General features: G+C 53.8%; 2 protein-coding genes across 6 annotated transcripts in view; one reads left to right on the top strand and one right to left on the bottom strand.

The window, feature by feature from the left end:
- MGRN1 (mahogunin ring finger 1) overlaps positions 1-10,365 on the bottom strand; it is a 47,862-nt gene extending 37,497 nt beyond the window's left edge. For 2 of the 5 annotated variants that reach the window (XM_074553045.1, XM_074553048.1), the window contains exons 1-3: positions 10,150-10,365; positions 2,617-2,735; positions 327-415 (exon numbers count right to left, since the gene is read on the bottom strand). In XM_074553045.1, the coding sequence (XP_074409146.1) occupies positions 327-415; positions 2,617-2,735; positions 10,150-10,237 (296 nt within the window). In that variant the 5' untranslated portion in view covers positions 10,238-10,365. The remainder of the gene's footprint in view (positions 1-326; positions 416-2,616; positions 2,736-10,149) is intronic. The other 3 variants (XM_074553047.1, XM_074553049.1, XM_074553046.1) reach the window with 2 other exon arrangements.
- Positions 10,366-16,213: 5,848 nt separating this feature from the next.
- UBALD1 (UBA like domain containing 1) lies at positions 16,214-24,473 on the top strand. Its single transcript, XM_074552909.1, has 3 exons — positions 16,214-16,458; positions 22,077-22,136; positions 23,337-24,473. Exons 1-3 carry the CDS (start codon positions 16,351-16,353, stop codon positions 23,667-23,669), a joined length of 501 nt encoding a protein of 166 aa, XP_074409010.1. The 5' UTR covers positions 16,214-16,350; the 3' UTR covers positions 23,670-24,473.
- Positions 24,474-24,805: the final 332 nt, after the last annotated feature.

Here is a 24,805-nt window from a genome sequence, read left to right on the forward strand (position 1 = left end):
CCTTGCCCAGGAATGCAGGAAGGAATCTGTCTGTAAAGTTTATTGACCTGACTAATACCTTCCACTCGTGCTAATGATTTCAGGGCTTTGTTTACCCCTCCAGTCTGTCCTGCAGAAACAGACACATCACTGGTTCTGCTTGGAAAAACAGATTGTTTGGATAAGGAGCACATAAACCACTTGAAACCTCAAAAAGGAACACAGAAACATATCTAGCAACAAGGATCTGGATGTTAGCCATTCTCCAAAAGCTCACCAGTACAGTTTGGCTGTGGCTGAGAGATCCCTGGGGTGAGTAAAATGAAAGGTTCAGGTGATGGCAGTACCTGACAAGTCGGAGAGAATCCTTGCGGATGTTCACCAAACTCCTCAGTGTCTTCACTGGCTCGTGTGGAGCTGGAGTTATGTAGGGAAACTGCAACAAAGAGGCAAATCATTCTTGTTGTTACACCATAAAGGGTAGCAGCATGTAACCTAGCATGCAATCTACCCAAATCAAGAAGCATGTAGCTTTCAGGGTGTTCAGTACAGCAGCCACAAGGAACGCCAAATTTTATTTACTGATAAACAGCAAATTTTATTTACTGATAAATCAAACGTGTTTCAGGGTGAAAATCCTGCCCTGGCCCAGCAACAGCTCATACTGGAAATGCACACTTTAAGAAAGACCTCATGAAAATGCCCTTTCTCTCAACCCTGAGTTCTCAGTCAGGAAAGCCTTGCTCTCCCAAGCTTTTATTTCTACTAAAGAATCCACCTCCAGCTTGAGCAGAAGAAATGCAGCTCTTTCATGTGCACTGCAGCATGCAAGCAGTGATCTGACTGCTAATCAGCAGGCTGAAGCCCTGGATTACTGGGGGAAACTCTTTTTATTCTGAAACAATGGGGCAAATGTTCTGGAAAAGAAAAGAGACAGGGATAGGGGGCCTCATTCTATTCTACAGTCAAGAAATCTTCTCTCACAGATTGTCCTTTAAACAGGGACAATAATGCTTCAGACTGTAATTCCCTATAGTGGGCACAGCATCTCCAGTGAGAAATGCAAAGGGAACTGCTTATTGTGGTGATCACAACCTGTGCAGCTGCAGAGCTGCCTGCTGGGCACCAGGGACCACCAACACATTTCCTCAGAAATGAGGCAAAGCCTCCCTCACTCCAAAGCAAGAACTGGGCCCATGTCCAGAAAACAGTGCTGCTGCTCAGTGCTTCAGTGGTTTTTTTCTCTTTTTCCTTGAAGATTAATCAGAGCTGCCAAAGGGCTTCAACTTTCCATAGGCAAACTATATTCCACAACAGCCTCCTTCTCTTGAACCCACTTGGCAAATGTCCCAGGGTGTTACTGGGCTCTCCCCCACTCCCCTCTGGAGAAATGATGAAACCCAGAGCTGGGATGGCAGCAAGGAGGCCAGGCTGAGGCGTGCAGGTGTTGCACTGTGCCAGCTCAGCCCTGCAGGAGGGCACAGGGCATGTGGTGAGCACCCCCAGGCCTGCCCAGCTCTGACACAACCACAGAGCTCCAGCTCAGGTCTCCCCTCCCTCATTCTCTTGCCCAACTGCACTTCCTGCTTAAACAAAGACTTTCCAGATTCCTCCTTGTCCATGCCATGACCTGAGTGTGGTTCTAAAATGACCAATGGCACGGCCTGAGGAGAAACTCAGAAAGCAGAATGTGCTTGTAACTGTTCCAATTCCAATTTGCCTAAGTTCCCCTTATCTGTAAAAGCAGGGTGATCCCAAACTGCCACCAAGCATTAGAAACATGAATTAATTCATGGTCACAGCTTTTCTGATGAGACATGCAGGTAATTAAATTAAATAATTAATTAAACCAGAACCGTGACTTCTAGTTCTCATTTTCATGTTTGGAAGCTGCAGAAATAACTAGGAAAACAGTGAGCAAAGCAAGCAGCTCTTCCCTTTCCTCTCCAGCACTCAGAAAACATCTCCAAATGGCTCCTACTCTGTCACCTTTTGGTTCTTTTTAAGCAGCTCTGAGATGCAAGAGAAATCCACAACATAACACTTTGCATACAATTCCTGTCTTTCCCTCACAACAACATTATTCTCTTTTTAAGAACAAGGCAAGCACTTGAGCAAGCAGCTTTTCACAGTCTCACAGACACCTATGGGCCCAAAATTACATTATATTCCAGCTAGGAAAAGAGAAGGAGGGATTTTCTAAGCAGCCCACCTGGGTATAAAACCCACAAAATGTCAAGGTCTGTCTTAACATTGCCCTACATCAAAGTGAGGCCACTCAGACACAGCAAAACAGCAAACAGCAAGTGTTGAACACAAAACCTGCCCAGGAGCCTTGGGAAGTTCAGGCTCTGCTTCCCAGCCCTCTCTGCAGCAGGTTTTACACTTGTTCAGGCAGAATTAGTCCCAAATTCTGTGCTCCTCAGCCCCTGTTCTTCCTCCCTCACCACTAATTCCTTCTGTCCTCAGTGAAAATAACTCTCCAAGGTGAATTCAGCCTCTCAGGAAAACTCAGTTTGCATCTGAACAGACTGGAATGACATTCCCCAATGTTTGTGCCACTCTCCTCTACAAACCCCACACAAGATTTTCCAAAACAGGCAGGAAATAAAAAAGAGTAAAACAGACAGAACTTGCCTGAACTGGTCTATTTCCAAGGAAGTTTAAGTCCATGTTCTCACCAAAAAGGTAACCCTCAGGGTGAGGGGTGTCAAACTTCTCACCTCCCATAAAGAAGTGACTTGCAAAGTAGTTTCCTAGAAACAAAAAACACAAGAGAATGGGAAAAAATATCCCTTTAAATGAGTGCTTCCTGGAAAAGTCTGTGCAGTTTTAAATTCACAAGTATAAGGGCCATAAGACACAGAAAATACTTGCTTATTTACCCCTTCACTGTAGTAGTCAGGAGCAGTGCCAACAGTAGAAAAAGAAAGGGAAAAAACAATTAAACAAAACAAAAATAAATAAATATTACAATATTAGAATAAATATTACAGTGGAGATAATTCCATTTCAACTTGTTTTGCAGAGAAGGGAGAGGAAGCAGGAAAAGTCAGCTCTTTCCAATATTGCTCCATTCTGGTCAATCCTTCCTGTTTTGTCCAGTTCCCAGTGTGAAGCCCAGTCCCACAAACACCTCAGAGAGGGATGAGGCTTCTCCCACTGCAAAGCTCAGCACAGCCAGAGGTCTCCTGTCACCTTTCATCCCCTCTTTGACTCCCATATCCCACAAAAGAACCACTCCAAACCTTTACTGGGGGTGCTGGACACTGTACACCCTGCTGCTGATTTAATTAATAATGCTGACAGTTCTAAATGCAGAAACATGGGAGTGACTGAACTGAAAGTCAGCTCTGAAAGTTTCACCAGGAATTTGTTTCATTCATCTTTAAGGTGATGCAGCACAGTGAAAATTTCAGGACACAAAGCCTGTGCATGTGTGGGATTCTGGAGCATGGAATTGACTGGAAAATGAACAGAATTCAGGTGTGTGAAAGCATCACAGAGTAGCTCCCTCCTAGAAAGACTTCAGGAAAACACTCAAAAATGAGCTTCCCAGAGGTACAGTTTCAGAGAAATAAGTGTCAGGAGAGAATGAAATAAAAGGCTCCATCCAAGCCACTTCTCTTCAAGTTTCAGAGTGGGGGATGAGAGGACTGAGCCAAATGTACACTTGCTTCCCTGGGTGCAATGCATAGACAGCACAACTTTGTGTTAAAATGAGTCATTCCAGAAGCAGTCACTAATCATCTGAATGGCATTCTGGAGGGATGTGCAGTCCCTCTAGCTAGGAGCAAGCAGGATTTACTCTGAAATGGAAGGGGTTTCATGAATGGCCCTGTTTTCTCCATTAAGGCTTTCTCCCTTTATGCTCCCAGAAAGGCTCTTTTCACTCTGCACAGATGGCAGTGCCTTAATGATGGTGGGATGGCTCAGCCACTGCTGAGCTCAGCTCACAAGCACCCAGATGTTTGCAGCACTGAAACACATCCTTCTTTCCAGATACAGCAACCACCTTCAGCACAGCTCCAGCAGCTACTCAGAATCTGTCCTACAGAATCACAGTAACAAAATCACAGAATCATTTGGGTTGGAAAAGCCCTCCAAGATCATCAAGTCCAACCTGTGACCTATCATCACCTTGTCAACCAGATCAGAGCACTGAGTGCCACATCCATTTCCTGGACACAAATGTAGGTGCCCCAAGTGACAGGGAATCTTTTCCCACTCCTCCCAGAAGCAACAAATTAAAAAATTAATCTGTATAAAATCTCCAAGCACAGCCAGCCTGACACTGCCTCTCCATCAGAGATACACCATGGAGGTTTGTGTGTGCACTGAGGTTCAGAAAACCACACTGGAGGCTGGAATAGATGTCACATTTTATGTGGGTCAAGCAGGATTATGCTTTGGAACATTTTATTTGATCAGCTGAGAAGACAATGCTTGTGCAGGATGTCTCAGTAGCACAGCAGCTGGTTATCTGGGATCAGAGTCAGAGAACTCCCTCTTATCCAGTGATGGGTCAGAATTACAGAACCATAGAATTGCCTGGGCTGGAAAAGACCTTAAAGATCACACAACTCCAACTCCCTGCCACCTTTCATGACACCAGGATGCTCCAAGCTCTGTCCAGCCTGGCCTTGGACACTTCCAGGGATGACAAAGCCACAGCTTCTCTGGGAAAACCTCTGCCAGGGCCTCTTCACCCTTACAGGGAAGAATTTCTTCCTAATATCCAATCTAACCCTGCTCTCTGCCAGTTTGAAGCCATTCCCCCTTGTCCTGTCACTCCTGCAGGTTTGTAGCAGTTATCCTGCAGATAACCTTGCCCATCTTTTCTCTCAGCTCCCTCCAGATCCTGCAAGGCCACACAGAGGTCACCCCAAAGTTTCTCTTTTCCAGGCTGAACAATCCCAACTCTCCCAGCAGAGCTGCTCCTCCCTGGGCTCATCCTGGAGCCTGCTCTGGGCTCTCCCCAGCAGCTCCAGCTCCTCCCTGTGCAGAGGCAGCTCTGCAGGTGGGGTCTCAGGTGGGCAGAGGGACAGAATCCCCCACTATGGGATCAGCTCAGGACATGGCTTGAGAGCATCTCCAGAGATGAAAAGGTCCCTCTTGCTCAACTGGAGCAACACCCAGACACAAAACCAGCACGTTCAAGGCACCTGCCACAGTCACTGCTCCACTAGGAACAACTCCTGACGTCTCTACCCAATTGTTGGGATTTCTCACAAACACAGGAGCTGGAATCACAGCTCCAGCTCCACATTCAGACTGAACTCTCTTTATCTCCCTGCTAAGTCACCTCCTGCAATGTGAAGGAGAGGTTTTTCCCCCCGAGGCATTTCCTTCACAAGCAAACAAGAAACGCAGTGCCAGGCACGAGGAGCACAGGGAAAACCACTCTGAGGTGCTCAGAGGGAGCACACAGAACAAGCCTGAGGCTCTGCCACTGCTGCTGCACACACAAAAGCTGCCACACACACGAGGTCTCAACAGACAAACAAACCAGAATGGCAGCAAACTGTCTCCACACATTTATAACACAGTTTTCAGCGGCTAAAAAAAGATATTTTGTTGCAAGCTTTCAGAAAGCTCTTGCTACAATGACACCCAAGTTCAGAGCTCTCAAGGTAAAACCAAAGTTATGCATTAATCCTCTCAATCATTATCATAACCACCTCAGTTTGCCCAAGTTGGAGGCAGAACATTTTAAGAAAGCATTTCTTAAATATCACACCAGGGATTAAAACTAAAAGGAAACTTCCAGATGGAAAATATGAGGCATCCTCTTTAGCAGTCACTGTGACATTTAGGATTTTTAGTGGCTCTAGCAGACATGCATATATATTCTATGCATTGGAATCTCAGGTTCCATTTCCAAATCCAGCACAAAGACAGCTTTAAAACTTCAGCCAGGCTAACATGCCTCTGGAACCTTGTTGCCATTGTTCCCCCAGGCTATAAAAGCACCTTAAGCAGCTGTGCCAGCTTCACACACAGCTCTGGGGCTATGGGCACAAGGAGGATGCTAAGAGCCATCCTCTTTGGCAGGAAAAAGAAAAAGCAAGAAATCCTTGGATGGATCCTCCACAGAACTGCTACAAACAGAAACCCTCCAGGAAAATGCAGTGATACACTGACCAGGAAAGAATCACACATAAATAAAAAAAGGTGGAAAAGGATAAAAAAGCCAGAGCAAAGCAAAACTGTGGCTTCAGTTCCCCAGAGTAAATCAGCACAAAGCACAGAGCAGCATGAGATAAAAGAGAACATGACCAAGTGAGGCAGATGAAGCCCAAGCAGTGGCTGTAAGAGGAATTGTTGTGGTGGAAAACTTTACAGTGGCTGGAAAAACTGGGACCACTGGGACAGGACAGCCAAGTCTGACTCATTCATTTGTCCCATGCAAAACCAAACTGGAACCCAAGGCTCCTCCAAGGCATCAAATGACACCAAAATACTTTATATTTAGTACAACATAGTGCTGGGGGTTTATTAGCATAATTGCACCAGCATTAAGCACCAGATTGTCCAGTCACAATTACCTCTCCCTAATCCCATATCCATGCAACACATGGAGGGATGCACAAGAGACAAGCTGGGAAGGGACACAACCTGCAGGAGGCTGAGCACAGCTGTGATCCCATCCCAGCATGGCTGTGTCTCAATGTTCATTAACAGAAAGCATTTAGGTGCCCATTCAGGCTTCTCACCATTAATGCAATTAACAGTGAGGTGACAGAAATTGGGTTCTGTTTAATTACTCAGGCAGAGTGACAGCACAGTCCCAGGCACAGCCTGGACCAGCACACAGGACAGTGACCCTGTCATGGTACCCAGCAGCACAGGGATGGACTGGCTGTGACTCTGGTACTCTTCTCCTATTTAAAATTGCTCTTTCTTTGATTAAAGCCTCATTCCCAAACATCAAAGCAGTTCAGCTTCAGAGAGGAGCAATCCACTTCCTTTTCTTCCTCCCAGGAATCTCCAGGGAATCCTCAAGAGCCATCCCAGGGGCACGTGCTCTGTGCTGCAGAGGAGCAGGAACAGGAGAGAGCTTGAATGGGAAGCACTGGGGCACTGCTCACTGCTCACAGCAACAGAGGCATGGCAGATCCTTCACTGCTCCAAGCACTGAGATCACAACTCTAAACAGGGGAAAAAATAATGATTTTTAGCCTGTTTCACAGAGGCACTTACTCTTCTGTACAAACCAGGTCTTCCTCCCAGCACGGGCTCCATAAAGCAAGAAATTTTGGTTAAAAGGTACCACCAAACAAACAGGGGTCAGACAAGGAAATTGGGTATCACCTTACAGCAGCCTCAGACATCCAGATATAGGAGGAAAAATGCAGATGATACCCACCCAGAGCACTGGAGGAACAGGCAGGGCATTTTCTGAGGATTTTTGACTATAAAACTGCACACAATTTCCAACAAAGCTGTTAAACACCTTGCTTCACTGGGGACTGGCTCATGCACACCAAGGTGGATTCCTCAAGCTGCTCCATCCTCCCCAGGGGACGTGACTGACCCAGCAGCACCCACATCAAAAGGCAAGAAAGGAGAAGTGAATATTCACCTCTTCCTTTGCCACCAGCTGTGACTCAACATGCTCAGCCACCGTGTCTCTCTGCACAGGCAGGCTGAAACCACAGCCACAACACCTGGATTTAGGTTTTTACCTGGATTTAGGGTTTGTTTCCTGGCACAGTGTGTCCTTGGCAGGGGGGATTTGCTCCCTGATCAAACCCAGCTGAGCAGACATTTGTAGTAAGTGAAGATCTGCTGAAACCAGAGACAAGGAGGGATGGGATGGAAAGGAGAAGGACAGGGCTGCACACAGGATGGGTGACCTCAGGAAATGCTCCCTCATCACTCCTGCCAGGAATCAGAGATAATTTCAGAGCCAGGACTGAGAGTCAGACTCACTCTCCAGCACATACAGCCCATGGAGAACCAGCTTCTCCCACACAGGGCTCACAGCAGCAGGGTCCAGCTAGAAATAATGAGCAAACATTTAGCCCAATGTCACTCTAGGACACGAAAGAACACAAACTCACACTGCTGTTCTCAAGGTGAAGAAAAAAGGGGAGTTTATTTTCTGACTTTAACATTTATAGTTTTCTAAGAGTGCCAGTGGATTGGAGGGTGACAGTGCCACCTCTCCAATGACACTGGACAAACCAACAGTCCATCAACTTTCTCTTCTTCTATAAAAGAATGCAAACCAATCAGTTATTTACAGAAAGTGTGTGAGAAAGTTCACTACAAGAATGTAAATATCAGAAGCTTAGAAAATCTTAAAAAACCAAGGAGACAGCCCAAGAACATCTTGCACTACTTCCAGCTTGCTTCCTGAAATCCAAACTGTACTCACTCACTTCCAGGTTTGGTCCCAACCTTCCCATCTCCAAGAAACTCACTCTGGAGGTGGCAGGACCTCAAAGGACACTGTCCCTCTGACACTCACCACGTGCTCCACCTGAGCTGCCATCCTAACAACCCTCACTGTTCTGGGCTTTGAAGCTCCACCCCAGAGGTGTTCACCACCTCTTCTGCCTACAGCTTGAACAGCTCTTCTCTCTCCCCAAAGTCAAGAGGATCCTTGTTAGATAAACCCAAAGAATGTGAAGAGAAAGCCCTGGCTTAACACCAGAAAGAGCACAAGAAAATGCCACAGAGAATTAATTAACAAGCCTCTAATTGCATCCAGAGCCTTTGTAGGAAATACAAATATTTTTGTTTAACCAGCTGCTTGAAAGCATTGGCTGCTCAGCTCTACAAGGGAGATAAAACATGTGGAACACTCTTTGGGAGCATTATGGCCCACAGATCCCCTTCCAGGGAGCCTGGTAACACACACACCCAACCTCAGAGTGGGATGGGGTTACCTTGACAAGCCCCAAACCCAACACACCACTAACTTCCAGTTCAGCAGCACAGGAACAACAGAAAGAAGTTTAATGTCCATTGCATATGGTGGTTATAATTAATCCACTCTTTATCTAAAATGCTGTCACACACTGATCCTGCTACAGCCAAACTGTGACACTTTCCTTTCCCAGCTGCCCAAAAACCCAGCTCCCAAACCCCTAAAAAAAAAGCAGTTATATTTCCTAAGAGAGCCAACACAGCTGTTGGAATTTTCTAGGCAGTTTTCCCCCTTCCACTTCCTCCATGCCACCATTCCTGCTGAGAGCCAACCTGCAACAAGACAGGACTTTATTTGAGATGACAGGACTTTATTTGAGGTGGTCCTGGCCCCCTCTGAGGATGTCACAGCCAGCAGCTCATGGACACACACAGGACTTGAATCTCTGCATGAAAAGTCTTTGTATCTGAGAGTGAGGGGACCCAAACTGCTGCTCTGCAAATTCTTCAGCCTGCCTGGAAAAGCCCTGACAGAACCAAAACCTACAAAAAATTGTAAGCAAATGGATATTGCAGGGGGAAAGATTACCTGAATTTCCCTGATCACTTGTTTTCTAGGAAGAATAAGTAAAACTCTTTAAACAAGTTAAAGCTGGTCAATCTCAAAAGCCAGCCCAAGACAAGGTGAGTCACGGGCTCATCCCACCTGCACACAAGTGGCACCCAGCTCTCCAAGCCTTCAGAACAATTCCCTGTAAAACAGACACCCAGCAGGCTGTGTGAGCCCAACAGCTCCCAGGTGACAGCCACTGCCATTTTAAGGAGTTAAAGGGGAATTTGGCCATCGTGTATCCAACCAGCCCCGATTCTGCTCCCAGTCCCAGCGAGCCCCTTTACCGGCAGAGCCGCCCGGGACCAGCAGCTCGCTGGGGCCGCACTTGTACCATGGGGAGCGGTCCCTGAGCACTCCAGGACCCCGGCACCACGGGCGGTGACAGCGCCAGGCGGCGTGGACAGCTGGATGAGGCCTGGATGCCGGGCACGGGAACACGGTCAGAGCAGGGCACCGAGCCCCGGGCAGAGCCGGCCCGGTGCCACCGCTGTGCCCACGGACATCCATCCATCCACCCACGGCCTGTCCGCCAGCGCGGCCGGGCAGGGCAGCGGGCAGAGCCAGGGTCGGTGACAGCCCAGGCCGGTGACAGGCAGCCCCATCCCCGGTCTTCCCGCCCGGCCCGGGGGGCACCGGGCCCGCCACGGCCTGTCCCCCTCCCCGATCCCCGCGGCCCTCACCGGACTTGGGCGGGTAGCGGTAGGCCGAGTTGGCCTGGATGTCGATGTCCTCCACGCCCGCGATGCGCCGGCTGAGCAGGGAGCCCATGGCGGCCGCGGACAGGGCGGGCGGCCCGGGGGCGCAGAGCGGCGGCGGCGGCACCGGCACCGGGACCCGCACCCACGGCGGCGGCGCGGGGCACGCCGGGACAGCGAGTCCTCACGGCCCGGGACTACAACTCCCGGCAGCCACCGCGGTGGCGCCTACCAACGGTGAGGCGGGGGGGGCGGCATCTACCAATGGCGGGGCGGCGGGGGGAGGCGGTGGCGTAAGCTCTGCCGGCAGAAGGCGCTGCGGCGGGAACGGGGATGGGAATGGGAGAATGGAGGATGGGAAAATGGGAATGGGGATGGGAACGGGAATGGGATAATGGGATAATGGGAATGGGAATGAGGGAATGGGAAGGGGAATGAGAATGAGAATGGGAATGGGGAATGGAGAATGGGGAATGGCAATGAGAGAGTGGGGAATGGGAAGGGGAATGAGAATGGGAATGGGGATGGGGAATGGGAAAAGGAATAGGAATAGGAATGGGAGAATGGGAATAGGGATGAGGATAGAGATGGGAGAATGTGAATAGGAATGGGAATGGAGACAGGGATGTGCATGGGGCACTCTGCATGGGAGGGACCCAGGCATGGATATGGAGATCACTGGGGACACGCCTTAGATGGAGAAGCCCTTGGGAGCTCACACAGGGATGCACAAGGAGGACACATCCCGTACAGGGAAGCCACAGGGAGGATGGATGCCCAGAGACACACCTGCAGCCCAGGGCTGCACAAGGGAGATGCCCAGAGGGACACAGCCTGCACAGGGATGCCCAGGGAGAATTATCCAGGGCATTTCCCAGAGGTGGGAGCTGTTACTGGCTGAGGCTTGAAGCCAGCAGGAAAGGAGGTGATCAGCCTTCCAGGGGGAAGCCTCTCCTTTCTGGGTTCCTCCCCTCACAGGTAATCCACACATGAAAGCAAATGGAGAATCCTCAGGTTTGGATGTGAGGACAGGGAATAATGGTCACAAGCTGCCTCACATGTGGGACAGAACAGTCAGAAGGATGGCGTGGAGGAAGAGGCACAAAAAAGCCACCAATGTCCCACGACTGAGTCCCAATGTCCCCTCTGGCACAGAGAACAGAGAAAAGCCACTCCCTGTGATGGGAAGTACCTCCCTGCACACACACTGCAAAGGAACTGGGGACCCAAATTCCCAGCAGTGGAGTTGGGAATCACTGAGAGACAAGAAGGAGCTGAGGTGGCACATGTGAAATCCCTTAAACTGGGAGCAGGGAAGAGGGCTGGGATTTAGGGAAATAGGATGGAGCAGGGAGCAGAGCCTGCCAGCACGGGAGGATTCTGTGATAGCAGTGAGCAGGCAGTGGGTGGAATTTGCTGGCTGTAAACACAAACTAAAACACGCCCAGCAGGAATAAGCAAACAATCCCCAGGCCAAACGTGCTTCCGGACAGTCATTATCCCTGCAGCTGCCACGGCCACACGAACACAGCCAGAGGGGCTGAGAGAGGCACGGGATGCAGGGCAACACGTGCTGGGGGTGAGGACAGGAGCAGACCCTGCTCTTCTGCATCCCATTGTGCAGCAGGGCTGGGAAGGAGGACAGGGAAAAAACCTGGAATGAGCAACAAGTCCTGCAGGCCAACCACAAGAGATGAATGCCCTGCACCTGGCACAGGGGAGCCCCAGGCTCTGGCAGTGCCTTGGCAGTAACTGGGCCTGGCACCTCTCTGCTGTGTCCCCCAGGACCCTCCTGGCACCTGGAGTGCCAGTGGCTCTTGCTCAAGCAACCTCTCCATTTCTCATAACCCTTTCTCATAAGCAGCAAGGGTTTCTCATTGCATGGACAGGGAGGGATGGAGCCTGCTGACCATCACAGGGACAGGGATGGAGCCTGCTGACCATCACAGTGACCATCCATGTGTGCTGGCCCGGAGTGTGTCCAGGGCTCCCTGCCTGCACAGCCACAGGAACAAGCTGTGGGCAGTGCCCTGGCACCAGTGGGGTGATGTGAACAGCCACCAGCAGCCCCACACTGAGCAGGGTGAATCCACAACCCCCAAGGCCTCACTCTGCAGGCCAGCAGCTGATTTTTTGGGGCTGAGCTGGAGCAGCCTGGGCACAGCAAGGATCAGTGGGTCCATCTCCCTGTGCTGTCCTGAGAACTGGGGCCAAAGCAGAGTAGTGTTTGCACCATGAAGCAGGAGAGGAGGGGAATTTCCAGATGGACAGAAGGTGAGAGTCCCTCTCCCTTTCCTCCCACAACCTGAGCACCGAGAGCATCCTGCCTTCTCCAGCTCAAAGAGGCATCCAGAGGCAGCTGCCCCAGAGCTTTTTATGGGACAGAATCATGGAATCCAAGAATGGTGGGTTTGATTATGAGTCTTGGAGCAAATTTCCAGCTTTGTATGAAGACCTGAAAGCCACAGAAGTTTAAGTAGTGTAATAATAAAATTATCACTAGGTGAAAAAGTAGGTTCTGGGGTTTTTAGAATAGGGGTTTTAGGGACAAGATGGAGGGACTTGGGCATGTCCAGCCTTTCTTCTTCTCTACCTCCATCTTCTGCTGTGATGTTGGCACTTTGGGATTGGTTTAGAATAGAAACTCACTGTTTCTATTATTATTATTATTATTATTATTATTATTATTATTATTATTATTATTATTATTAATAGGTGATAGGTATTGGAAAGTAATTGTTAACATGTTATATGTAGTTTGTAGTATAAAGAGATAACACTGCCCCGGGGACAGGCAGAGTGCCTCTGTCTGTTGTGCTGAGCTGACCTCGGCGTGACAGGACAAAAAATTTTATAGCTAAGATCCAATAAACAACTCTGAGACCGAGAACCGAAGAACTCCGACTCATTCTTCAAACGTGCGGGCCGAAACAGAAACTTTTCACGTATCTCAGGGCTGCAAAAACTGCAAACTCCCGAGAGGAGGGCAAGGGCTTTGCTGGGGAATCTGTCCTGGAGGGCCCGTGTGTGACACACAGCGACAATAGCAGCCGTGTGCCAGGGCCGGGCTCAGCCCTTCCTGCCCAAATGCCAGGGCCCGGAGCGAGCAGGGCTGGAGGGCAGCAGCTCCTTTGCTCCTGCCCGGCCCGTGGGACACAAAGGCAGGATATTGCAGCACGGTCTCCTCCATCCCATCCCTGCCAGCAGCACGGGAAGGAGAGGGGATGGCTCAGGGCATCCACTGCCCTGCCAGCCCTCAGCAGTGTGAAAAACGCCAATCAGTTGTTTTTAAAGTTTTAAAATTTTAACAGTAATAAAATAGTTATAAAAATAGAAATATAATTAGAGTAATAATAATTTCGACAATTTGAATTAGGACAATATAAGACAATAGAGACAAAGGGTTACGGACATCCGGGTACCTTTTTCTGGGCAGCTTGAGCCCGAAAAAGGTCCCACGTTAACAGAGGATTAACCCTTAAAAACAACAGCCTGTTGCATATTCATACAGCTCATCCATGATGCATAAATTCCATTCAAACACAGGATTCTGTCTGGTCAGTGTCAGCTTCTTCCTCTGAATCCTGACAGCACCTTTGAGGCAGGAAGAAGTTCGTTTCTCCTGATAATGGAGCAATAAATTCTTTTTCTCTGAAAGATTCGGGTGTCCTGTGGCTGCTATCTCACTACAAGTCCTTAAAAAAAGTATCCTACATAGCACAGTTTCTATTTTAACATTTTTTTATAACCCAGAACTATATTTAACACACTACTTAAGAGAATTAATACAGCATTACTTTCTAACACAACACATATAACATTCATTTTAATATTTGCAAAAGGCCAATCATAAAATATGCATTTTTCACACCAGGGTCCCAGCCCAGGGCACTGTGGCACCTGCAAGAAGCAGCAATAGTCTCACAAACACTGGTGGTATCACCCCAGTGGGTTTTGCACCTTCACCTCTGGGTTCCCTGAGATGTATTTGTCCTCATATTGGCGCTGCCAGCCCCAGGGGCTGCTTGCACCACAAGGGAGGAAAGCCACAAAGATGGGAGATCCTCTGTGAGAAAGGGATGAAAACACTTTCACAAGGTTCAAGGGACCTGAGCCCCTGAGTGCCATCATGGTGTGGGGTGAGAGTGGTCAAACTGGGTGAAACTGGGCCAGGGCTCCTGCCACCAGGAGCCTGCAGAGCCCCAGGGGTGCTGAGGGCTCCTGCACTGCCTTCCAGCTCAGCAAAACCCACCCAGGAAAAGATGAGGGATCCTTTGAACCCCAGGAAGAAGAACCCATAGAGCTACAGCCTGGAGGAGGCAGATGGACCCAAGGGACACCCACCCTCCCACTGCCAGGTGCCCTTCAGGAGCCTCCTTGGACATGTCTGCTGGGAAGGCAGCTACGAGCACACCCATGTAAACAAGGAAATCTGTTTCCCTGGAAAGCTCCCGCTCACCAGAGCAGCTCATCCAAAGTCCAGCTGCTTGGGGTTTATTACCCAGCGCTTTGTCTGTGTTGTTCCCACTGCCACTCGCTGGGTTTGTCAGGTACGTGTAAACAACAAGGCTGTTCTACACACACGGAGTTACAGCTCACCAGAAGGAGTGGTGAGCCCATGAACTTTGCCTCCCTAAACACGGCCCTGCTCTGAGGGCTTACAACCCTTCCCGAAAGCCCTGCCAGGCCAGGCCCAACCCTTCTCCCTCCAAACACCAAACTGCAAGGTTTCTAAACATGCCTGGCTCTTTCTGATTAAAGTAATCACTCAGGAGATTAGTTTTTCCTGCTGTATTTACACCTTGGTGGCTACAAATCTGCCTGTGTCATCTCTCTCTGGGGGGTGTCTTGACCTTTTAAGAAATGAGCAGTCACCTCTTGCTATGTCCCTCTGCCATGTACAGCTGTGCTCTCACTTGGATTTGGGCAGTGAGATATATAGAATGAGAAGGGAAACCCTTTGGCTCTGAAATTCTCCAAGGCTTGGTTGTGTAACTCCAGAATGGTTACTAAAGAACACGTGGACAATGGTGATTAGCTTTGGACAATACCAGAACAATTCCTGTCCACACAGTGGAGGCTGCAAACCCCGCTCATCAAGTGCATTACCTGCCCGAGCTTCAGCCACTGAATCCTCAAGGCTCAGAAACACCAGCAAAATGCCAGCCAGGGTCAGAGGCGTTAGTGAACAATCCACTCACGGCCAGGCAAACCTCTCCAAACTGCAGGAAACAGCCCAGAGCCTCCGCTCAGGAAAGGTGGAGCCGGCAGTTCCCTTCATCTTTTCCCTGGTGTTCTTAGCCCCGGCCACTGAACCGCGGCTGTCCCTGCTTATCCTGAGCACGCCCATTGTCCGCCCTGCCGGGCCCGGCCTGCCCGCGGGCTTCCATCGGCTGTGCCTCTCAAAGGAGCCTTTCACAGCGCCGGGAGCCCCCGGCACCTTCCAGAACCTTCCCTCGCTGCAGCCTCAGCGATGCACGGACACGCTGCGGCTGAGGGGAAACGGGACCAGGCGGGGATGGGCAACGCGCCCGCAGTTTATTAGCGCGGATGGAGGGCGCGGGGGCCAAGGGGCTGCTGCTCCGCCGCCTCCCGGGCCGCACGGCAGCTACGAGCCAAGGGCTCTCCATCGTAGGGCTGCAGGGGAGTACCGGCGGGGCCTGCGGAGACTTGCGGTGCCGAGGGGCTGCAGCGCTGCCCTGGGCGGGCCCGGCCCCGCCGCTCCCTCACGTCAACAGGAAACCGCTCGCGGCCGACTGTAAACACCGCCCGTGCCCACGTGACCGCGGGGCCCCGCCCCGGCCCCGCCCCGCGCGCGGCCCGCCCCCGCCGCCCTCCCATTGGGGGCCGCGCCGTTGTTGACCATATACGGTCAGGTACTACCAAGCCGCGGGCGGCGGTTGGCCGGCCCCGCGCGTCACTCAACGAGCGCCGAGCGCTCAGCAAACAGAGCGGGGCCTGCTGGGAGTTGTGGTCCGAGCGGGGGCAGGGCGGCGGGCGCCGTGGTGAGCAGGAACTACAAGTCCCAGGGGCGCCGCGCGGGCCGAGCCGCGCCGCCCCGCCCCGGGCGGCCGTGGGCGGGGCTGGGCGGGCGCCGTGAGTCAGTGCCCGGTAAACATTGGCGTGAGCCGCCGGCCCCGCCGTGCTGGCGGCGCCCTGAGGGCGGCGGGGGCCGGGGCCGGGGCCATGGACGAGCTCAAGCACCAGGTGATGATCAACCAGTTCGTGCTGGCGGCCGGATGCGCCGCCGACCAGGCCAAGCAGCTGCTGCAGGCGGCCCACTGGCAGTTCGAGGTGAGGCCGCCGCCCCGGTACCGGCGCCGGGCGGGTCCCCGCACGGGGGCATCGCGGGGGGTTCGGGCAGCATGGATCGGAGCCCGGCCCTGCGGACACATCGCTGTCCCCCCGCCCGCCCACACGCTCGGTAACGGCGGCGGGGCGCGGGCCGGGCCCCCGGCGGTGCCCGGGGGAGCGTGGGCGCCACGCGGGGCGGGCGATCGGAGGCCACGTTGCGCGGGGGGTGCGCGGAGAGGGGCTCGCAGCCTCCCGGGGCCCCACGCTGGAGCGCGGCCGGGCCGGGAGCACCGAATCCGCCGAAGCCTCGTCCTGTTCCCCCCCGCCCCCGCCGCAGCCCTCCCGCGTGGCCGTGGGCTGGAAAACCCCGGCGCAGCCTTTCCCGCGGCCCTGCCCCGGGGAGTTGGAGCTCTCGGGCAGCCGTGGGAGAGGGGACTTTGTAGGTCAAAGCTTTCCTGGCTCCGGACGCCTTTTCCTCTCGCTCGCGGGCAGGATACTCCGTGACATTGACAGGGGTTAAGGCCGCGCGTGGGGCGGGGGGCGCCGGCCGAGCTCCCCGGTGCCTTATCGGGCGCTCAGCTCCTGCCGAGATCCCCGGAGCCGAAGTGCAGGGAGCAAAGAACAACGCAGTGGCCGTCGCCAATAAATTGCTTTCTAAATAGGATTTTTCCTTCTCTTCTGCAGCTCCCTAGGTTGGAGCTGATGGATTTGACGCTAATGGCACCTCGGTAATTGAAATGTCTGTGCAGTGCTGCGGGAGCAGCTCTGAGTCAGGCTGGGGAGCAGCGGGCTCCGTTGGTTCCTCTCGGTGGCCGGAGCACCTCTCCTCCCTGCCGGGGCTGTCCCGGGATTGTTCCCTAACGGAGCAGCGGCCGGGCGGACCCGGTAGGGACGGCGCCCATCGCCGTGCGGGCACAGCATTCCCACATTATCACAGGCCGGGAAGGATCCCAGAGCGAGCCGTGCGTGGCCGGGGAGCGCGGGTGGGCTCGCAGGGATGTGCGGAGGATCCGGCCGGCGATCCCCCCGCCGTGCCCAGTGAACGGGAGCACGGCTGGCGTGGGATGTGCTGCATGTGTAACGTGCTCCGGCGTTTGTTTACTAACACAGCCTGACTGTGGCCCTCTGGGACAGGCGGGATCCTCTTCCACCACCTCCGTGCGTGTCGCAAAAGAGCCGGGGAGGGATGACAGAAGTTTTGAACGTGTCTTTCAAAAGGGGTTTTTTTTTTGCAGAACTTTGCCACCGTTTGGCGAGTTGCACAAGTAGAAAGAGCCGTCTCCTGCCGGCTGGGCACTCACATGACTCAGAGGAAGCTGGGCTGTAAACAAACGCTGCCGTTACCATGTTCCCACTCACTTTTGGTGCAACGGTCAGATAATTCCCTCTGCAAAATGGCCGCTGGGCACGGCTCCTCCTGGGAGCCACGCTGGGGAGGGATCACCTCCCGAGCGCTCCAGCCGGCTCTCACCTCCCTGCTGGAGTACTCCCGAGCCTTTTGTTATTCCAGTGCAGCACCCGTTTGCTGGCTGCTGTGCATCTGCAGTGAGTGTAAATCGGGGGAGTTCAGGCAAGTTCAGCACGAGGGAAGGCAGCATAAATTAACATCTCCTTGGAGTCACAGCGTTCCTCCAGGGGCACCGTGAATGCCATCAGCCTGCTTGTACCTGAGCGTTCTGCTCCTGCCTGTGAGGCCACCACGGGGACAGAGAGATGTTCTGCAGCAAGCCAGGCTAGCTCAGTGGCACAGTGACACACAGCAGGAGCTGGGTTGTCCCAGCTCTGTGCCTATGTGCTGGCCAGGGCACTCCTGGCATCCATCTGCCCTGCCCAGGACCTTTCCTTTGTGGGCCAGTGTCCCATTTGCTGCCTGTGAGAGCCCCTGGGGTGTTTGTCAGCAGCAGGAGGGAGAGGGAGGCTGCTGTGAAGCACAGACAGCTTTGGGGTGTTGGTGTTTTGGGACCACTTCCCTGGGGTTGTGCTGTTTTTGAGTCTGGCTGCTCAGGGGCCATTGTGTGTAGGAAGATGAAGTGAGGGCTGCAGAGAGGATTTGCTCTGTGTGTGTCTTTCCAGCCCTGGTAGACCCAGAGCTTTTCCAGGGCGGAAGGAACATGATCCAGGACAGTGAGCAGGGTCGGAGGTCAGGAAAACATTCGGGATACAGTCACCTTTGGCTGTGCTGTGAGCTGATCAGAGTCTGTCCCATACTTGGGCTTGATTAAGGAGCCATTTTTTTTCATCCCATGTATCCCTGGGGAACAGGGCAGTTCATGGGTAGGGTGTGGATTGCCTCTCCCACTCGCTGTAACTGCTCTCCTGTTTCCTAGGGACCCTGGGCAGGCTTTGTCCTCTCGTGCCCAATTTAATTTGCAGCTCTTGCAGCTCTGTGGGCCCTTCCATGCCTCCAGGGATGGCTGCTGTGGGTGCCAGCTGGAATGGCACTGCCAGCCCAGCCCTCCAGCAGCTGGAGCAGTGCCATGGCTGATCCCAGGGGGAGGTTTACAGGCCCAGGAAAGCAGCTTGGAGTGTCTCTGGGTGAAGGCTGGCACTCAGCTTCCAGGGCCTGGCTTTTTGGGAGAAGCCAGGGAGAGCAGCTCCTCCATGGCTGGAACCCAGCAGGTTACCAGGCAGACATTTCAGAGTTTGCAGAGTCTCACATGGGGCTGGGCAGTGGATCAAGCTCTTTTATTGGTAGAAAGATATTTGGCTTTATGTGCTCATTGCCCTTGGGGCTATTTGGGAAGGAATGAGAAAAAACTGCTTCTAAAAAATCCCACCCATTCCTTCCTTTTCCTGGTGCTAAGAGCCTCTGTTCAGTGTAGGGAGAGGTTGTGTGTGGGGAACAAGAAGAGGAGCAGGTGTCTGGCTTCACTTGCTGTGTCTATGGCTGGATTTCACTTCCTCTGGTGTATTTACATTTCATGAAGCCCCTTCCTTGTGGTTCAAGGACAGGGTGCTGCCAGGGCTGCCCATGCTGCTGGGTGCCCTGTGCTGGCAGGGCTCACACCTCCAGCCACCCTCTCTCTGAGTCACCACAGGTGTCTCTTGGCACCCTGGCAGGGTCCCTGCGTGATCCCTCTCCTGTGAAGGTCCTGGTTTTGCATGCTGGGAGGGGGCACAGTGTCCTGGTCACCTCCTGAGTGTGGCCAGGCCGTGGCTGCCCTGTTCCCCTGCACACCAGGGTGACACAGGCAGCGGGGCCTTGGCTCCAGGGTCTGAGCTGGGCTCGGGCTCCTGCTCCAGCAGAGGAGCCTTAATTGGCTTTGCTGTTGCAGCAGTCACGGTGGCACTTGTGACGCTGTCTGGAGAGCAGGTGGCATCGGGAGCTTTGGTTACGTGTGTGTCCCTGGCCCCCGTGGCACCAAGGGGAGCGTGGGGCCCTCCCTCACCAGGCTGGGGCTCTGCAGGTCCCTTGGGAGGTGACAGGGGGTTCTGGGCTTTGTGCTGGGCACAGGGGCTGTTCCTGCTGTGCTTGGAAAGGGGCAGATGGAGGGGAAGAGTGTGTTTTAGGCAGAGGGGCCTGCCCTGGTGGGCTGCTTCCTCTGCCCAGTCCTGCTTTCATCCCAGCACTGGCAGGGATTGGTGGGCAGCTCAGGGGGACAGCAGGGACCTTCTCTGCCACTGTCTGCCAGTGGCACAGTCCCAGATATGAGGCCACTTTGAAAAGAGGAGCACAGAGCAGATTTAATCAGCTTATGGTATCTGGCTGTGCCCACACCTCTGCCTGTGTTTCCCGTTTGGTGTTGCTCCTCTCTTATCAGGATCTGTCAGTGATAGGGCCTCGGGGTGTTGACGTCCAACCTCACCCAGGACAAAGGGTAGCATGGCAGGGGGTGTCACTGCTGCAGAAGTGTCTGTGTCAGACATTTCCTTAATGCAGAGCTGTGTGCTGTCCTGTGCAGAGCTCTCTGCAGGGCCACAGACCCCATTGCATTCCTGCTGCATTGCCACTCTGGGATCTGCTGGGTCCTGCCTGCAGGAGCTGAGGGCTCAGAGCTCACAGCATGGCCGGGTGCAGAGTTCAGGTGCTGTGTTATTAAATGCAGCTATTGCAGGGAAGAGCCCTGCCAGCCCAGCTATTGCACACTCCCCCCGTGGTCTGGGAGCTGCCAGACTCTGCAGCAGGAATTGCTTCCCCCACCCAGGTCTGGATCATTGTTTGCAGACATTGCTCTGGCTGCCACCTGGTCGTACCAATAGTTTTCTGCTGTTTAGTCAGGAAACCATAAACCTCTTTGCTTTCCCAGGGCCTGCCAGCCTGGATGTTTGGGGCAAAATTAGTTTTCCCATTGGATCAGTGAGCTGAGCTGACTTGCTGTCATTCATGCTGGCCCTGGGATTGACACAAGAGCATGTGGACACTGGGATGAGGAGCATGGGTGGTGGCAGGACTGTGACTGCTGCCATTGGAGAGGGTTTGGTACAGCCTCCCTGTACTTTTTTTGGGCTTTTGTGCCTTTTTTTCCCCGGCAGCTTGGCTGACCCCAATCCCTGGCTCTCAGGAAGGGAGCAGAGTTCAGGATAGAGTGGCAGCACCCAGCCACAGCCCCACACCTCACACCCCAGAGTGGAGATCTGAAGGCCTTGAGGAGAGGCCTGAATAGGACTGAAGGGGCTTTTCCTTCACCCAGAAATAAATCCAAACCAGTTCTGCATCAAGTCTCATGTACAACTGAATCAAACCATTGTTTTCTAGCCCTGACTTGGTTGAAGCCTGGCACAGAACAGGAGTCACCACCATGGAATCACAGAATGGTTTGGGATGGAAGGGACCTCAAAGATCATCTTGTTCCACCCCCCCTGCCATGGGCAGGGGCACCTTCCACTATCCCAGGTTGCTCCAAGCCCCATCTAACCTGGCCTTGGATACTTCACAGATGGGGCAGCCACAGCCTCTCTGGGCATCCTGTGCCAGGGACTACCCACCCTCTGAGTAAAGAACTTTTTACCATTCCTGCATCAGCTCAGTGCTGTGCACCCCCAGACCTCCTGCTGCCTCTGCTCCTCCCAGACCTGGGCTGGGATGGCCCTCCTGACCATCTCCTTCCCCTGGCCTTCCCTACCTGCAACCCTTCTTGTCCTCTCACATGCCTGTGGCATGAGACATATTTACCAGACTGTTACTGTAGTGGAAGCTACAAAACAATGTCAGTCCCCATCATGCTCAGTCTGCAACTGAATTGGAAATGTTCTGGCATATGGGGTGGGCACCTGCTGCAGCCCTGGGCATCTCCTGGTGGGAATATGGGGACTGTGATCATGTTCTGTTGAAGACATGCCTTTAACTGGTTCCTGCTGGGGTTGGATTTGGTTTCCTTTGTTTCCCAGCACACGGTGGTTGCAGAGTGGAATGGTGAGTTGTGAAACACCTGCTGGGCTCTGCCCCTGCAGTAGCTGCTCCTTGCAAGGATGGTGGTCCCAAATACACATGGTTACCACCTGCCCTGGTGTGAGCAGATGGCAGGCACAGGTCCCTGCTTGGGGACAGGAGCAGCTGTGCCCTCATGGCCCCCCAGGGCCTGTTTGGATCATCTTTGGGGTCTGGTAGTGTGCAGGGGTGAGGTGGGTGCAGGTAGTAACATCATATTTCCCTTTTTTTTTTTTTCCCTTCCTTTCAGACTGCTCTCAGTGCTTTTTTCCAAGAAACAAACATCCCCTACAGCCACCACCATCAGATGGTAAGTGCTTTTCCAGCTCCCCAGCGCTCTCCCAGGGCAGAGCACCAGCTGGCAGGTGCTTCAGGCTGGTGCTCATGTCCAGCTCGCTGCTTCCCAGCTCCAGGAGTGCAGGCAGGGAGGGCTGGATGGGCACTGCCAGAGCTGCCTGCCAAGGAAGGTTTTCCTGGAGAGCAGCTGGTGGGACAGTGGGACAGCAGAGCCCTGCACATGGTTTGGGGCTGCTCTTCCAAAAGGGACAGTCGGAGGGAGGATGTTTTGGGCATAGCCAGTGGTCCACACCAGCTCAGCATGGCAGAGAGAGCCTGGAGGAGCCTGAAGCACTGAGCTGTATAAACACACTCACAGATACATGGTGCTTCCCATCCTGCAGCAGCCACACACACAGGTCCTTGTGCGCTCACTGGAGTGAGCAATTCCTGGAGCATGGCTGGAGCGTGACTCTGTTGCAGAGTGTCTGGAGGTGTGTAAACACCCACACGTGGGTGCTGCCTGCCTCTGCTCTCTTCCAGCTGTCCCCACACTTAGTCTCTTAACTCTCGTGCCCCAGCAGCCCTGTAATCTGCTTGGGCAGATGTGTCTTAAGGATTTACTGGCTGCTGCAGCCTTGTTTGACTCTCTGGGACAATTGGGGATTTGGAGCATGTAAAGTGAGTGCCCAGCAGGGCTGGAGCATGCCCAGTCTCCTGGGGGATGGGAGCTGAGCCTGAGCCTTGTGCCTGCAGAGCCAGAAAGCTGCAGGCCCAGGATGGCACCAGTGGGTTGTGGAGCAGAGGGGGTCCCTGACTTGGCTGGGCACAGGGGGTCCTGTCTGGGCCCTTCAGACCCTTACACAGAGCTGCTCATGGGCAGCACAGCCAGCAGAGCACAGGTCTGGGGGCTTCACATGCCACATCAGGGGGCAGAGGGGTCTCGTGCCACGCCTTAGTGGGAGGTAGAAGGGTGGCACCAGTGGGTTTTGGAGCAGAGGGGGTCCCCAGCTTGGCTGGGCACAGGGGGTCCTGTCTGGGCCCTCTGTCAGGAGCTCTTACCACAGCATGAGCCTTCAGACCTTTAAATAGAGCTACTCGTGGGCAGCACAGCCAGCAGAGCACAGGTCTGGGGCTTCACATGCCACATCAAGGGGGCAGAGGGGTCTCCTGCCACGCCCCGGTGGGAGGCAGAAGGTGGGGACTCCCCTGACCCCGTGTCTCCTTCCCACAGATGTGCACTCCTGCCAACACGCCGGCCACGCCGCCCAACTTCCCCGACGCCCTCACCATGTTCTCCCGCCTCAAGGCCTCCGAAAGCTTCAACAGCAGTAGCCCAGTGGCCTCTATGGCGACTTCCCCGCCGCCCCCGGCCCCGCCGCTGCCCCAGCACGGGGCCTTCAACCCCGCCTGGCCCACGGCCTCCCCGCCCGGGCAGCAGCAGCAGCAGCAGCAGAGCATGTGGACTCCGGCCGCGCCGGTGCAGCCCGCGGGCTGGCCCGCCGCCGTCTCCCAGCAGGCCAGCGCAGAGCAGAAGGCCAACGTGACCATGGAGGCAGAGAGATGAGGCTGCGGTGGAGAGCGGCCGCGGCGGGGACCCCTGCCTATAAATATATATATATTTTTTTTTTCTCTCCCCCCCCTCCCCAAAGAGGAGAGGAACTGCGCTGCCAGGGCGTCTGGCAGCTGCCGAGACACACGAGCAAATAGCTGCCTTGCATGGGTTTGGTTTGAAATAGTTTTTACTTGTTCTCGAGCTGAATGGAGCTCCCCAGAGACAGCGGGAGGCTGCGTGGGACCGGTGCTGGCCTCTGCCTGGGACCCTGACGCTGCCAGACTCTCGGGGAGGGAGCACCCCCTCCTCTCTTGGGACACCGGAGTTTGCATGCCAGTGACATTTATGGAGGAGGTCCCTTCCTCAGAGTCCCCCGGGCCGCCCCACCAGGCAGAGTGGGTTGTGCCTAAGTGTTTTCCCTCCTCCCTTGGCCCTCATCAACTGGGTGGGGGGCAGACACCCTGTGAGGCTTGTTTTTTGTAAGGGGTGGAGAGAGCAAGGGCTGTTCCTGCACCACCACAGCCTCCACCCCACACACACCATCCTCACTGGTGAGCAGGGCTGGGGGACACCGGCCCTCGGGGAGGCGTCTGGCCCCTCGCCCAGCCCCGGATGGGGAGCAGGGGGTCCGGCTGGGCCAGCACACCCTCCCCTCCAGCCTCCCAGGATGGGGTTTGCCCCAGGGCTGTTTTGCATGACACAGTGTAACCCTAGAGACTGGGATCGTTTTTAACCCCTCTGTTCTTTTCTCCCGGCGGCTGGAAGTCTCTCCGGATGCGCCGCAGCCGCTTGCAATACACGCTCTTCTGCTTTGAACCCCTTTGAACCCCGTGTCTTTGCTTCGTTTGCAGCAGTGGCAGGACTCAGGCAGAGCTGCCCTGAGCCTGGAGTGTTTCAGGATCCCCTCTCCCAGTGGCTCAGTGCATCCCAGGAGGGCTGGCTTCATCTCCAGCTGCTCCAAACACCCCATTCCAGCCATGCACTGACTGCCAGCTGCTTTTGGTCAGGTGCATCCAGGGCTCAGCCCCAGAAGCCCAGCTCTGCCACATCACTGTGGTGTGAGTGAGTCCTGAGTCCTCAGGATCCCTTGTGACATCCACAGCTCCTGGGTGTTTTGCTGTGGCCTGGCTCCTATCCCCTCTTCCCCA

Source organism: Zonotrichia albicollis, chromosome 16 (genome assembly GCF_047830755.1).
Source record: "Zonotrichia albicollis isolate bZonAlb1 chromosome 16, bZonAlb1.hap1, whole genome shotgun sequence".
Lineage (NCBI taxonomy): Eukaryota > Metazoa > Chordata > Aves > Passeriformes > Passerellidae > Zonotrichia > Zonotrichia albicollis.

Coding starts and splice junctions, on each gene's coding strand:
- UBALD1 (XM_074552909.1), top strand. CDS start 16,351: ATGGACGAGCTCAAGCACCAGGTGATGATCAACCAGTTCGTGCTGGCG. Junction 16,459..22,076: donor CGGCCCACTGGCAGTTCGAG/GTGAGGCCGCCG, acceptor CCTTCCTTTCAG/ACTGCTCTCAGTGCTTTTTT. Junction 22,137..23,336: donor ACAGCCACCACCATCAGATG/GTAAGTGCTTTT, acceptor TCCTTCCCACAG/ATGTGCACTCCTGCCAACAC.